Below are 16073 nucleotides of genomic sequence, written 5' to 3' on the forward strand. Positions count from 1 at the left end.
GGAGGGGGAATAAATCAGCGTTGTGATATAGAGAACCTTCAAGCATGTGGGAGTCGGGATAGGGAGAGGGCTCACGATCCTAGGCACCAACGGTGCCAAATACAATGACCCTTCTGTGAACACAATGAAGGAGCTTACTATCATCCACTGACATCAACAGAAGTGACTCCACTGCTCGCGACACCCCAAATCCTGGTCGCCTGTCACACCCCACTCATAACCTCGGTCATCAAGCATCTCGTCAAAACCGCGCATCACCCTTTCCCCCCCCCCCGCCTCTCCTTCCAGTCGTAAAGCCACAAGAAAGAGCCCCCCCCCCCCCTCGGCCGCTGCGGGCCGTCTGGGACAGAGCGCGATCGGCGACCTGCCGCTACCGTGCAAGCGCGAGAACAGCGAGGAACCCTCGGCTGCTCCCGCCTCCCCGGCGCAGGGGCCGAGGCAGGGGCGGACCGTCCTGTAATCGATTGCCGAGTGCCTTGAGCGGCTCGCGCGCCTTCGCCAGTCCTGGCTGCCGGGGAAGGAAGGTGTCTGGGGAGGGGGAGGGGGAGGCCATCCGAGGGATCCGTTTCTCGGGGTTTGACCAGAGTCTGCTGAAGATGGAGGAAGTGCAGGCAGGATTACCCTTAGCTACAGCTTCCCTGCCTTAGTTTCCACAATCAGCTGCAGTGCACAACACACACAGACTAAAGGAGGAAAAGAGAGAAAAAAAATACAGATCTATGTGTGAGGGAAAGAAAGAAAGCACAGCATTTAATCTGTTAGAAAGGGGGAAGACATAAAAGGAAGGGGTGATGGAATTATTGCACTGTTAAGGTAATTAATGGCTTGCTTTATTCCTTTTTCTTTTTGAATATTCAACTGTGCCTTTATGTTTGATTTGGTGTGCTTACTGTCTGAGGATTTTTTTTTGAGGGGTGGGGGAAGGCACTGTTTGAAAGTTAAGTGTAATAACGTACCGTCTCTGGAGGTGGGTGAGGATCAAATGACTTGTTGCTAAGCAAAAATAATCCTTTGGAAAAAAGGGGAAATCCTGGATGTAGAGTACAGTCATATTGTTAGATCCGTCCTAGCTCTCTCCCTCTGTTCTGGCTGTGACAATGTCTGCTCTGTGAGGTGTTAGACTGGGTTAAAGAAAAACACCTATCGTCTTCTTTAAAAATAACATTTTTGCTGTTGACAAGGGGGGTACTGACCCTATCTGATCAGGGAGAAAATGCTGCATGGGGATTAAATCTTGCGAAAATAGCTACCCTGTAAAGGAGAGGGTCCGGTTTGGAGCAAAATAAAAATAATCTTGCATTGACACCTGTTTACAAGGCATGAATTTATTTCTGGAAGATTGAATGAAGAGTGAATTGGGGGGGGGGGGGAGGGAGCGCTGAATAATATGAATATTAAAGCATGGATATACAGTATATATATTTTTTGTAATAGACATGTGCTTATGTATTTGCCAAAGGCCAGAGCAGATCCTGAGAAGTTGGCCTGCATTTCTGTTCTGTTGCCTGTCCTTGTTTTCCATCCCCCCTTCTTCTTCCTTTTTTTTTTTTTTTTCGCTTTGCTTCTCCTGGTTTCTTTCTCGGCTTCTTTGGAAAGAACCGGTGGATCCAGTTTTTTTTCTTCTAGTTAATCGCTTTACTGGAGTAGTGACCTCTCTGTCTCTTTCTTTCCTGAAAGTACGTGACATTCCTGAGTAACTTTCCCTGCCAGACCATCCCTAGGTTATGTGTATGTGGATTTTTTTATTTGTTCTTTTTCCTGTTAGAAAAGGTGTGTGCTAGGTTGTTGTTTTTTTTTCTCTAACCAGTGTGAAAAAGAATCCAGGTACAGTTGTCTTTCTGCTTTGAGAGCCTGGCAGGGGAACTTCCACTTGCTCGGGTGTCTTTAATTGTTTGATTTCATTTGCCCCTTTGTGACAACTTAACACGGAGACTGTCAAATCCTTAGGACTGGAAACTTGGAGCTGCTGTCACAGGCTTGGCATGGTGGTCACTTTTATTTTAATTATTTCTTTTTAATTAACTTTCTTTCGGGGGGGGGGGAGGGTTAACTGTTTCATTGGTGGGAGGTTTCTTCCTGTTACTTCTGAAGTTTTTTGTTTTGAAGATAAGAAAATTTCAGTCAGCCAATAATCTCCTGGGTGATCTTGAGGAAACCTCACCTCACATAACAAGTTGAGGTACCAAAAGTTGAAATTTCTTACTAGTGTTTTCACACTTAGTAGCACTTTGGAAACCTTGCTGGTAATCAACAGCAGGTTGAAACTTATGTGTTATCATCTTGTCTCTGTTGGGAATTTGATCTGCCTACCATACATGAGAGAAAGAAAAGAGGAACACAGAACCTACCCATGCATGTATTTTTTGTAATTTATTTTTTTGGGAAGTGGTTTGGAGACAAGAACTGAAGCTGCCTGTTTTCCAGTAAGTAATGTAGAAATTCCAGGAGCCAGAGCTAAATATACTTGGCAGATCAATACAGAAATGTCTCATTGTGAATAATTTAACTGCTAGTGCTGGGAGAGTTTTGAAACTACAAGCAAAAGGCAAAGGAAAAAATGTAGATTTTCATGCCAATTATTTTAACTTTTATTTACTTAAAATAAAAAGACTACAATTATTAGTTCATTTACAGTAAAAAGCAGTGGCAGAGATTTTATAAGCTCCTTGGGAAAGGAGTCTTTCAGTTTTTTTAATTTGAACTGTTGACCAACATACCGTATATGATGGTATTCTTATCAGGTTTTCAATATCCAGTGATTTAAAAATATTAGTCCTTATGTTATACTACAGCATACCCAGAAGCATTGTTAATGTAAACATAAAACATTTAAAAAAAAGACTTCAACAACTGTACTCAATCACAGGAAAGTTCATGGATAGGGGAAGCTTAAAGCAGGTGCACCAATGAAGGATGTAATGAAGAACTAAGTGGTCAGAATGCTAAGTGAGGATCTGATGAATAATATCTCTGTTTAATAAGGTGCCGAACTTTCACATAAGGTTTCATCCAGTGAGAAGAAATAGAGGCAGGTGTCTTCTCTGCAAACTGTTTCAAGTCAACTGTTTGCTTGTTGAGCTGTGAAATATCTCTTTAAGAGAGAATCATCTTGTTTTTCAGCTCTGCACTTTGATTATGGACACAGAGGCTACTGATGGCTACATTACCAGTGAGTACCATACTAAACTTCTTTCATTTCTAGAATTTGGGTTGAATTTTGTAGCGCAACTTTGATATATGCCCCAAACCACTGTATTGGCAACTGTCATTTGCAGGAAATCATGCCGCCCTGCATACTGATTAAAAATGTGACTGGCCTTCCACTTTTCCCAAACTCCTGTCATTGGTCAGAAATCCTGTACTAGCAAATACAGAAACTTACAAAGTTTCCCCTTCTAAGTGAAGAGTGTAAGTGTTCAGCTCATAGTTGCCTTCCTAGGATGACTATGGAGGACAAAATGGTTATTGTACTTTCCAGCTCTGGTTCTGGTATTATGTGGTGGGCATTGAAAGAAGCAAACTTCAACTGAGGGTTAGTTAGTATGCTTTTATAACCATATATGCCTGTTGTAACTATAGCAAGTAGCTCTTTATTATTAGGCTTTCTTAGCATTAAGTGGCATGCTGTGCATGGCTTTGGTTCTGGGCCAGCCCAAGAAGGCAACGTACAATGTCATGGTAATACTTATTAAGCCCTTGGGCTGCAACTAAAAGGGTGTGTTTTCTGAAAGCAGGTGACAGTGAGCTTTTGACCGAAAGGGAGCACTCCAGTATGGCAATTGATCTCACCTCCAGCACACCCAATGGGCAGCATGCTTCCCCGGGTCACATGACGAGCAGTAAGTCTTTTTTTTTCTCCATCCACCCTTTTCTATCCAATTCCCTGGTGTGGTCTATGTGTGGGCTTCTTTTGTCTCTGGGATCCTCTCACTGACTAAAGGCGAACCACAGCAGAAGGCTTTACTGAGGAAAGCAGGGAAGTGCACATTGCCAACTATTTCCTGTTTTGCTAAGTGCTTCACCTAAATATGAACCTGCTTACTGGTCTGAACTACTCCAGGGTGGCATATGACAGCTGGTGTTTACCTGTACCAGGTAGGAAACATTAGACATTCCTAGTAATCGAGTGAGTCCAACAGTTATTAAGAATCAGAGCAAGGATTTTTCTTTACCACCATGATTTTCAAATTATTTGCTTACTTACGGAACGGGAGGGGGATTGACAAAAATTACAGTTTTAAAAAATTCATTTTGTTAATACAGTGTGACCCAAAACTAACAAGTTCTTTTGTTGACTGAAAACAGTTAACTTGTGCTTGCCCATTGAAAAGTATTTTGTTCTGAACTGTAACAGTAACTGAAAATGACCGTTTTCTGTATATTAAACTAATTTAAAAGATTATGCTTAATTTTTTTATGGGAAGGCAGTAGACCGGTTAATTATGGTTTAAAAATGCAATCTAGGGAGTACCACTTTTAAATGCCATGTATTATAGCTTATGATATGGTTTAGTGGATCTTACAAGAGCAATGTGGGCGCGTTTGGTTGGTATGTGCAATATATTTTGGGCACAAAGAAATTAGCTTCTTGCAATGTTATACTTTCTTTGTTATATAACTGAATTTGCTATGTATATAAACTTGTAACCCGTTCTGAGCTTTCCTGGGAGGACCAAATAAATAAATAAATAAATAAATAAATAATGGCTGATTTTCAGGGGTCAGTCTGTCTACTCACTACCTCCATCTGTAAAGTAGCTTTGTAGAGTATAATACCATTTTCTGTATAATTTGAGAAAATAATTAAAGGAATAAGATTTAAAGGTTAGATCTTTAGTATTTTAGTTGTTTTTTTTTTAAATTATTTATTTATAATTTTTCACAAATTGTTTAACAACAATCTAAAGAAATTAACAATTGAAAAAGAAAATAATTATATTAAATTATATATAATAATTCCACATATACGACTAATCAGAGTCCACATATTGAATAGTATTTTGGTTTTTAATTTTTTTGTCTGCAAACTTGTAAAATATAGAGTTTTTATGTAGATGGATAATTCAGTACACCTGGTTCCAGGCTCTAATTTTGGGTAGACTTCGCTGAACCTTTGTGACAACCTATGCATTACCTGTTCAGATCTTTTAAAGCTGGCATTTTGAAAGTTTCTATTACCATACCATTTAGTTTCTTATATCCTGCAATTTTCAGCAAGGAATCGTTGTGGCTTACAATAAGATTGGGATCAGTTATTATATTAGCAATTAATATTAACCAGATGAATTAAACATTTTCCTGATTATTTTCTTTTTACTCAGTTTTTTTTTTAAATTTATGTGGAAAAGGTTTTGAATGGAATGGCTTTCTTAAACATGTATTAGAAGTGCATTATGGTCAAAGTTGATGACACCTAATTTATTTAAAATGGTTTTACTTATATATTTATTTTTGTTAAGGCGATATAGCTCATTTTTTGACCAAAGCCCAGATTCTCTAAATGGTGCCGTTGTCAGCGGCTGCCGATCACATGTCATTTATGCGACAGTGCCATTTAGAGAATTGCGACTCCGGTAAAGGTAGGTGTCGGAAATGTAGGCCAGGGGTTTCAAAGCCTAGATTTGTGGCGCCTACCTTTGACATGAATTGTTTATGGCACCTAATGCCACTTTCGGCATTATCCACGTCTACAGTGGCCTTAGGCATCGTAAAGCACCTCTGGTAGGCACCTGAAAATATCTTTTAAAAGAACTTTTAAATGGCGTTTTCCTCTTAACTTAGGTGCCTACAGGCACTTAAGTTAAGGTGCTGTTTATAGAATATGGGCCTAAGTTCATTGGCTACCAGTACAGTAGAGCTTCCAGGTTTGGAAGAAATTAAATGTAAAATCTAAGGTTCTTATATTGGGTAACAGTGAAAAGATAAGCTTCAGCCCTCTTAACAGTATTCTCAGTTGTTAGCATTGCAGGGAATAGTGTACATACTTATTCTGTTAAGATAATATAGTTGTACAGTATAACTAGAAGAAACCAAAAGAAACTCTGTGGAGTGACGATGTTCCTTAAATGGACTTTATTTGAAAATGTCAAAGTTCCAAAGGTGCACTAAAATCATCCACATAAAAGTAAAGTAATCCACATAAAAGCCTTAGAGGACCTAGTCCGCTAGGGATGCAGGACTAGGTCCTTTAAGGCTTTTATGTGGATTACTTTACTTTTATGTGGATGATTTTAGTGTACCTTTGGAACTTTGACATTTTCAAATAAAGTCCATTTAAGGAACATCGTCACTCCACAGAGTTTCTTTTGGTTTCTTCTGGATTTTCTTCTCTGTGGATATTTTGGGGTCATTTTCTTAGGTTTGTGCTTGGTACAGTATAACTATACATCTTTCTTTTTGATACAGTGTGTATGGAATGCTTTTGGAGCAATACAGCATATTTACAGTACTTATTAATATTGTATTTGGATGGTGTAACGGCTAGATTTACTAAAAGGTGCTACTGTACACTTTAGTATCAAGGGGGGAGGTTATTAACGTAGGCTATCTTAAGACAGGGTATTATATTTATTTTCAGTATTTATATACCACCCATCAAAGTTATCTAAGTGGTTTACAATCAGGTACTCAAGGATTTTCCCTGTCTATCTCGGTGGGCTCACAATCCACCTAATGTACCTACCTAATGTTTTACCATAGGTCGTGCTATTTTAGCACTGGGCCCTATTTTATGCAATGAGACCCTATGCTAAAATAGAATGACCTGTGGTAAAATAATCTGTCTTAATGGTAGTTACATTGATAACTTTTCCCTAAATAGGTCCCAGTGTGGTAACTGATGCACATTAATGCATATTGATGCCCGGTAATGAGATAGTGCCTTTTGGTAAAGAAACCTCAGTAGTTGTGTAAGTAACCCTTTCATGTCTTCTGTGACAGGATCTGAAATTTCCAGAGTAGTTTATAAAGTTAGAGGATGAATATCAAGAAGTAAAATTCTCGGGCTACCATCTTTTATGGGTTGTGCTATGATTTTTGGTTAGGATAGGAAAGGGATAGGCAATTCCGGTCCTCGAAAGCCGGAGGCAGGTCAGGTTTTCAGGATATCCACAATAAATATGCATGAAATAGATTTGCATCTCAAGGAGGCAGTGCATGCAAATCCATCTCATCCATATTCATTGTGGATATCCTGAAAACCTGACCTGGCTCCGGCTCTCGAGGACCAGAATTGCCTACCCCTGGGATAGGAGACTGACATTTTGCTAAAACCAAGAGCCCAAGGAAAGGATTAAATATATATATATATGTCTACCTTATTGTCACAACTAATTTCGGATATTGAAAGCAAGAGATGGCAGGCAGCAGACACCAAGAAATTGAGTCGTGATTTGCATCTGACTCTTAAATGCATGGAAACGACATGACATCTTGCTGTCCCAAAGTACCTCATCAGAATTAAGCATAAAAATGCCATGGTTTTTATTCATTTGCAAGATATCTCTATATTAAAGCATATATTAGATTATCCGAAACAGTGTGTATTGATAAATACTGTATACAGTATACAGAAGGAACAAAAGAGGAAGATGGGGGGAGGGAAGCTTGGCTGGTTTGTGAGAAAGTTACAAGTTCAGGTTGCCATGGAGGTAGGTTGAACTGATAAAGATTGTGGTTTGTCACTCATGTCCAGTTCCTTCAAATGAATGTGAAACTGTGTTAAAATGTCTAAAAGGAAAACAGGTCTCTGAATTAGTAGATGCGCAGTAATTATCAGATGTTTTTAGAGCTTCTGGCTATTAGGAATTAGTAGTATGATTAGGATGATGAAATAGTAGGCCCTTAGTTCAGCACATGAACATAATGACTATGGATAGCAGTAATACAGACATCTCAATGATATTTCATCAGTATGCTTCAGGCCTGTTAGCAGGACCAAGTCTTTGGCACTGTACTCTGTGCCGTTTGTGATAGTAGCTGTTGTGCAGAGACCACACAGTCCCATGTCACATACAACACAGCCCACTACAACATTCTGGACTCTGGTAGAAATGAAGGCCAATAATAGACTAACTTAATACATGTGATTAGCTTTTAAGAACTAGTGGGATGATGTCAAGACCACGGCATTCAGCACTTATTAAACTTCTGACAGTCATGGGCTGCATCAGGGATCTGGGCTGGGCTGAGAGCTTGTTTGTAACGCACGCCATAAGATAAGTTAAAATTTATTTTGCTATTTAATAAAACCTAAGACACTATTGTTTAAGTGCTTTACTATGGAGGTTTTTATGCCTATGAAGTTACCGGCCCTCTTGAGTTAGTGGATATGTTTATCCCTGATGAGGATCTGAGGCGTTACTTCCATTTAGCAGTTCCTGTCCTGTATCATTATTGCACAGCTTTTTGTTGATTTTGGATGTTTAAATAGTGGGATTCCCCGGGGGTCTATCCTGGATTGCTGTTTTTTTTAAAACATATTTATCAGTGATCTAGAGATAGGAATAACTAGTGAGGTAATTAAATTTGCTGATGACTCAAAGTTGTTCAAAACTGTTAAATCGCAAGAGGATTGTGAAAAATTGCAAGAGGACCTTTTGAGACTGGGAGACTGGCTATCAAAATGGCAGATGACGTTTAATGTGAGCAAGTGCAAAAATGATGCATGTGGGAAAGAGGAGCCTGAACTATAGCTACGTGATGCAGGGCTCCACGTTAGGAATTACCACCCAGGAAAAAGACCTAGATGTCATCGTTGAGGATACTTGAAGCCCTCAGCTCAGTGTGCGGCAGCGGTGGCAGCTAAGAAAGCAAATAGAATATTAGAAATTATTGGGAAAGGAATGGAAAACACAGATGAAAATGTTATCATATCTTTGTATTGTTCTATGGTGCGGCTGGCCGCACCTTGAATACTGTGTTCAGTTCTGGTTGCCACATCTCAAAAAACATATAGCAGAATTAGAAAAGGTACAGAGAAGGGCAGCAAAAATGATAAAAGAGATGCTACGACTTCCCCTTGAGGAAAGGCTAAAGTTGCTAGGGATCTTCAGCCTGGAGAAGAGACAGCTCAGGGGAGATATGATGGAGGCCTATAAAATACTAAGTAGAGTGGAACGAGTAGATGTGAGTTGCTTGTTTACTCTTTCCAAAAATACTAGGACTTGTGAGTATGTGATGAAACTACTGTGTTAGGTGCTATCGACTCATGTTTGAGTCTTAGCGACTTGATGAGTTACATATCTAAAAAGAAATTGGTTTGCTAGTTCTTGCTTATTCTCAATGTGTCCAGTCCTCTGGTTGCAGGTAGCCCTCTTTGCCTGATTCCTTTGATCTTCCCAAATATGATTTCCTTCTCCAATGATCTCTCTCTTCTGATGTTGTGACCAAAATAAGACAGTTGTGATTTCATCATTTGGGCTTCGAGTGACATAGCTGGTTGATCTCTTCCAGAATCAATTTGTTAGTTTTTCTGGCAGTCCACAGCATGTATAAAACCTTTTTCCAGCACCAAAGCTCAAATGAGTAAATCTTCTTTCTGTCTTGTTTTCATAGTGTCTAGTTTTCACATTCGTAATTGACCACTGAGAAAACGAGTGCATGGATAAGTCTGATCTTTTTAGTGTTATTTCCTTGCTTTTGAATACTTTGTCAAGAGCCTTCATTGAAGAACAAATGCTCTTCTACAGAGTTTTTTTTCCCTTCTAGTTGCTTTTTTGTTTATGAAAAAGCCCAGAAGATTGAAATCTTTTGTAATTTCTATTTTATCCCCTTCGAGCTCAAAATCATCATCATTTTTCAAGTTCATGATCTTGGTCTTGTTTATGTTCAGTTCTAATTCCATGTTATGACTTTCAACTTTGACTTTTCTCAGTAGATATAGCTGCTGGTAATGAGCGTTGTATCATCTACATAGCACAGGACATTCTCTTCTTCCAATTTGCTTTTCTGAAGATGGTTTTGCCATAAAGGTTGAACAGGTAAGGTGACAAAATGCATCCTTGCCTGATCACAGCATTTTATTGGAAGCCAATCAATGTTGCCATATTCAGTTCTCACTGGAGCTTCTTGATTTTTGTAGAGGCTCTTTATCAGCTGAGTTATGTGTTTGGGTATTCCCATTTGTTCTAGAGTTCTCCATAGTTTATCATGATCCACACAGTCAAAAGCTTTGCTTTAGTCGATGTAGCAAAAGTATAGGCACTTTTGGTATTTTTTACTCTTTTCCAATATCCATCTAGCATTGGCAATAATGTCTCTTGTTCCTCAATCTTTCTGAAACCAGCCTGAACTTCAAGTATTCTTGCTCAGCATATGATTGTAGCCTTTGGTGTATTATTTTCAGCAATATTGTGCTGGTGTTTGGAATTGATACAATCATTCAGTAGTTGTTAAAGTCCTTGGCGTCACCTTTCTTCGGCATAGGTATGAGCAGAGATCTTCTTCAATCATTTGGTCATGTATTTTCCTGCTGAGCCTTGGATTAATTCATTTGGAATACCATCAATACCAGGTGACTTGTTTTCTGATAAAGCTTCAATTGCTGCTATGACTTCTTCTTTTATGCCTATGAAGTTACTGGTTCTATCAGTTTCCAGTTCAATTTCCCCAATTTTATCCTCATTACCTTTTTTGTATAAATTTTCCCTACATTCTTTCTATCTCTTTTTAATGCTTTCTGTATCATTAAGTATCATTCTATTGGCGTCTTTAAGCATCCCCAAACAAGGTTGGAATTTCTGCTACAACCTGTTAACATCCTGATATGCTAATCTGGTTTTTCCGTTTACATGTTCCAATTCAATTTTCTGACAAATATCCTTGAGGTATTGTTCTTTGTCTTGTCGAACTTGACATTGGAACACTCGGTTCCATCAGACTATTGGATAAAACTAGACAACAGATTTGCCTTTCTTGATACAGGAGATAATCTGAAGAGTTATGGAATGACATCAAAACCGTAATTAATGATGAAGCTAAAAAAAAAAAAAAAAAAACCAAACCACTCCAGAAGAGAAAGAAAGCCAAGAAATTGCCTTGGATATGAGAAAAAACCAGAAAAGTAGCAGAACAAAGAAGACAAGCAAAATATTCCTGTGATAAAACTTCTAAGTTGTAGATTTTAAACAAATCAGAGAAAATATTTCTTCAATTAAATTCTGGGAATTTGTGACTGGAGAATGTAGTGAAAGTGGTTAGCTTAGCAGCGTTTAAGAAGGGTTTGAATAATTTCCTAAAAGAAAAGTCCATAAGCCATTATTAAGATAGCTTGGGGAAATCCACTTCTTATTCCTAGGATAAGTAGCATAAAATCTGTTTTTCTCCTTGGGATCATGCCAGGTACTTGTGACCTGGGTTGGTCACTGTTAGAAACAGGATACTGGCTTTGATAGACCTTCGGTCTGTCGCTGTAAATATGGTTGCCTAGTTGTAGAAAGGGTGTAAATGCCAGTCCTTCTCTTAATCTACTTATTTTCTGTCTTTGGAATTAACCTTGCAATTGTTGCCTATATTTTGCTCTTACTGTATATACTTCCTGGCAATTTTATAAGATCCTATTCAGCCATGTTGAACACCATTATACATGCTTTCAAGTCCCTTTCTTATTTACTTTTCTTGGGAATCTTTGGAAAAATGTTAAGTGAAATTTAATCTTCTATTTATGTGTTGTTCATACCTATACACGCGCATACCTATACAGGCTCAAGGCGACTTACAAAGGGAAGTAAAAGAGAGAGGGGGAGAGGTAGGGAAGAGGAGCTGTTTTCATATGTTAACGATAAAGACTTCTCTCATATTTTAATCTTTATTTCTATAGTGATCTGGAAAATATTATGACTCTGATATGGGCTCTTATGAAATGCAACAAGAGACCCTTTTTCAAAATATATGTGCAAAAAAGGTATGCATGGGAGTAAATCCCTTTATAGTATCGCACTTAGCGCCAATTTCTGCAGGTGTCAGCATATAATCTGCTGAAATCAGGTATAAATGCTGGCGCCCAAGTTAGGTACGCTGAGGCCATCTTCTATAATTAAGCATACAACTTTACAGAATGCCCTGATATGCCCATGGCCATGCCCCTTTTTGAGTTATGCGCTAATAGAGCTAGGCGCTATGCCTTATAGAATAGTGCGCATGTGCAAATTTGCGTGTGCAAATTTTAATGAGTGTCAATTAACCAGTAATTGGTTATCAGCGTCCAATTATTGATAGTTAAGGGCTCTTTACTCAGTTTACACGCAGCTCTGTGCACCGTACATACTGTAGAATCCAGGGTAAAGAGTGCGTACTCGGGTTTGCACTGTTTTTCAGTAGTGTGCACATGTATGCACTATTGGTGCATCTATGATGCATAGGAAAGATAGTGCACTGATATGAAAGAGTGCATAATCTATGCCAACAGCGTGTGCTCTTTTGAAAGAGTGCATGCTCTTTCAGAAGAGTGTGCATTATTGACAGCATGTGAAAAATACAGCTTTTCTTTTTCCTGCTCATATTCATGTGCCAACTCCAAGAGATGGTAAAGGGGATGTTGTTATATTTCCTTTGTTGTTTCAAACAATTTGGATAAAATAGCATTTAGTCTTTCATAAAATTTTCCAGAGTTTATACTTCTAAACATGCGCGCAGTCAGAACGTGCATAGATTTATCTGACCTGGGTGGTGCTATTCCTAGTGATAGTGATACGGAGGAGTTATCCTCTATAAGAAAACATTTTCCCGCGCATGCGCAATTGAAATGGCATGATCCCTGCCGCTCTGATTTGTGCTTCCATGCCATGTTCCATTTGCGGCGTGTGCGGCGGTGAGAGCAACGGCAGGAGGGTGTCCTTCGAGGTGCTGCGAGGCGTCCGGCTGCTACTGCTGCACAGGGAAGTGGAGGGGGAGAGGGAAAAGGGGCTGCTTTGGGGAAGGGGTGTGCTGGGGGCAGGCAGCAATCTTGGTTTGCTCGGGGGCAGAGAGAGATAGGCAGGGGGCCAGGGAGAGAGACAGACAGAAAAAAATGACAAACAGACGGGGGGGGGGGGGGTGCATAGAGACAGACAGACAGCGGCCAAGGAGACAAAGAGACAGAAAGAAAGACAGACAGACAGCGGCCAAGGAGACAAAGAGACAGAAAGAAAGACAGACAGACAGCGGCCAAGGAGACAAAGAGACAGAAAGAAAGACAGACAGACAGCGGCTAAGGAGACAAAGAGACAGAAAGAAAGACAGACAGACACATCTATTCTGTCCGTTAATGTAACAGGCTTAAAATAGTACATGTATAATAAACCAAGGAAGTTGTAAATATTAAATAACATGTCCAAATTTGTGTGTGTACCTTCTATGGGGTAATTTTCAAATATTAATTATTCACGCCCTTAGAAAATTGGGGTAACTTATGTGCATTCCTGCTGTCTAAGTTAGACAACTTACTGAAGATTACTCTCTCTTTGTTTGTTTAGTGATGTACACATTTTGATAATCTTAATATAGCTAGGCACCAGATATAAGAGGCCAGTTCAGAAGGACTACATAGCATTTACATGTGCAAATACCCTGCATGTTTAAATAGATGTTTTAGAAAGCTGCACCTTTCAGTTGCAGATGTGTTTGGGGTGGCCCGCAAAAGTCTGTATGTACTGCTGCTTAAAAACTAGACGTTGCCGTTTACACTTGCTCTAAGGCATGCATAAATGGCAGCTGGTTTGCATGAGGCTTACGTCTCTGGTGTTTAACATCAGACTTTTTTTTTTTTTTAAAATCTCAGCCTCTTAATTGGCTTTTCTGTAAAATCTGACAGTTTAGAGTTGAAAACCCTGAAAGTCGCTACTCTCTTTTTTGAATGTGTTCCTTTGTGTGATGGCTGTTCTTGCTGTCTGCGCAAAGCTGGTGCAAGGGCAGTGAGCTCCCTAGGCAACCTTTAGCCTTATAGCCCCCCTCCCATTAATTTTCATGTCCCTAGCCTGAAACCCCTCCCCAAGAGGTTGATAAATTCAACAATCATGATCATCACATAAATATCCTAGGAAATGTAGATTAATTTTGTTTTGATTGTTCCTTGAGTTTATATAGCTTCTAAGTTGAGACCTGTTGTTATGCTTTGACTGCAACTTCTCTTTGTTGCCTTAAAAAATGCCTCCCTAGGCAACTGCCCAGTCATGCCTAATGGCCAGGCTGAACTTGTACCCATGTATTTTTCATTGTTCTTTTATGTCACAAAAAAACTCTGCCTTCAGTGAATCTTTTGTAAAATACTAGGAGGTAAAAATGCATATCCTCACCTGGATATCTAAATGTCTTTGATATCCCATCTGAGCCCATTCCACTACATTTTGACACAAATTCCTGCTTTGGCAACTTTTGCAACCATGTGTTGCAAGCACTGTAAAAGTTGGAATTGTCAATGCTATCATGATTAAATTGGTAATTTATTGTTCATGAATACAAATTCTGAGTAGCTCTATTACCAAAGTACTCAGAGTGGAGCTCTGAGACAAAATGAACTGTTCTACCTCCACAATTTCTATGTAGCTTTATAAAACGAGATCAAAGTTTTCAGCAGTCTGAGTAAGCTGATGAGTATGTAACTGTAGTAGGACCAGTGTTCCCGCTAAGCTGCGTTGGCCTGCGCTCACGCACAAATATTACATCGCAGCGCAAAGTTTCTCTTCACAGCGCACACACGCGTCGGTAAGGTAAGGGGACGCATTGGGGGGATTGCACTTCCCCACAATTGCCATGCTTCGGTTCCTCTTCTTCCTTCCTTCCTCCCCCCCCCCCCCCGCGGGACCCTGCGGCACCATCAACTCTTACTCCCTCTAATGTCGGCCCTGCAGCTCCAGACTTCCTCGCACCTTCTCCCCTCCCCCTTTGGATCGCTATTATTTTAAATGTTATAGCCGCGGAGCTGTATCCATCAGTTGAGATGTCTAACCTCGGCCTGCCCCGGAACTCTTACTGCAGCAGCCGCCCGTCTAGGCAGGAACAGGAAGTAACTGTTGCAGTAAGAGTTCCGGGGCAGGCCGAGGTTAGACATCTCCACTGATGGATACAGCTCCGCGGCTATAACATTTAAAATAATAGCGATCCAAAGGGGGAGGGGAGAAGGTGCGAGGAAGTCTGGAGCTGCAGGGCCGACATTAGAGGGAGTAAGAGTTGATGGTGCCGCAGGGTCCCGCGGGGGGGGGGGAGGAAGGAAGGAAGAAGAGGAACCGAAGCATGGCAATTGTGGGGAAGTGTAGAGCTGCAGGGAAGAGTGTTGCGGTACCCAGCTGGAGGGAGAAGGAAGATGAGGGAGGGAATTAAAGGAGATGCCAGGGCTTGGAGCGTAGGAGGAAGGTATGCCAGTCTAAGGGAAAAGGAAGGGGGAGATGTGAGAGCATGGAGGGGGAGCGAAAGATGGAAGAAAAGGAAAGGAGAGAGATGCCAGAGAATCAGGGAAGGGGAGATACCAGACTATGAGGAGAGGTGTGGGAGAGGGAAGGCGAGGAGAGAGATGCCAGACCAATGGGGTGAAAGGAGAGATGGAAGGGGGAGGCATACAGTTTCTGGAAGGGGCATAGAAGGAGAGAAGATGCCATATAGGGGAAGAGAGACGGCAGACAGTGGATGGAAGGAAGAGAGTTACAAGAAGATGAGGAAAGGAGAAACCACAGAAGACAAAGGTAGAAAAAAATTTCTATTTATTTATTGCTTTAGGAGACATGTGTCACTGTTTCTGTGAAGCATTGTATGCAGAGTCCAGCTTCTTGCTGGTTCAATTTAACCTTTGTCTATGTATTTTTATTTTATCCCCCCTTTTACAAAACTGTGAAGCGTTTTTAGCACCAGCCTTGGTGGTAGCAGCTCTGATGCTCAGAATTTTATGAGCATCAGAGCTGTTACCTCCGTAGCTAAAATCCACACTACAGTTTTGTAAAAGAGGGAGGGGTTAGTTTGTGATTACATATTCCTTACTAGGCGAAGGTGTTTTCTGTGTTCTGTGTGTTCGAAAGACATGGTTTTCTGTTAGGATTGACGGTGTAGGATTGATCTGTGCTGGTCTGGCTTGTTTAGTTTTACAATGGGTGTATTGATGTACTGCT

At 40.3% G+C, this 16073-nt stretch overlaps 1 protein-coding gene across 5 annotated transcripts in view; it reads left to right on the forward strand.

Moving 5' to 3' along the window:
- The first annotated feature begins 600 nt into the window (after positions 1-600).
- Positions 601-16073, forward strand: part of IKZF2 (IKAROS family zinc finger 2) — a 273519-nt gene continuing 258046 nt past the window's right edge. For 3 of the 5 annotated variants that reach the window (XM_033944154.1, XM_033944156.1, XM_033944158.1), the window contains exons 1-3: positions 601-813; positions 3121-3169; positions 3735-3839. In XM_033944154.1, the coding sequence (XP_033800045.1) occupies positions 3136-3169; positions 3735-3839 (139 nt within the window). In that variant the 5' untranslated portion in view covers positions 601-813; positions 3121-3135. Of the gene's footprint in view, positions 814-3120; positions 3170-3731; positions 3840-16073 lie in introns of all 5 variants that reach the window. The other 2 variants (XM_033944155.1, XM_033944157.1) reach the window with 1 other exon arrangement.

Source organism: Geotrypetes seraphini, chromosome 5 (assembly GCF_902459505.1).
Source record: "Geotrypetes seraphini chromosome 5, aGeoSer1.1, whole genome shotgun sequence".
NCBI lineage: Eukaryota > Metazoa > Chordata > Amphibia > Gymnophiona > Dermophiidae > Geotrypetes > Geotrypetes seraphini.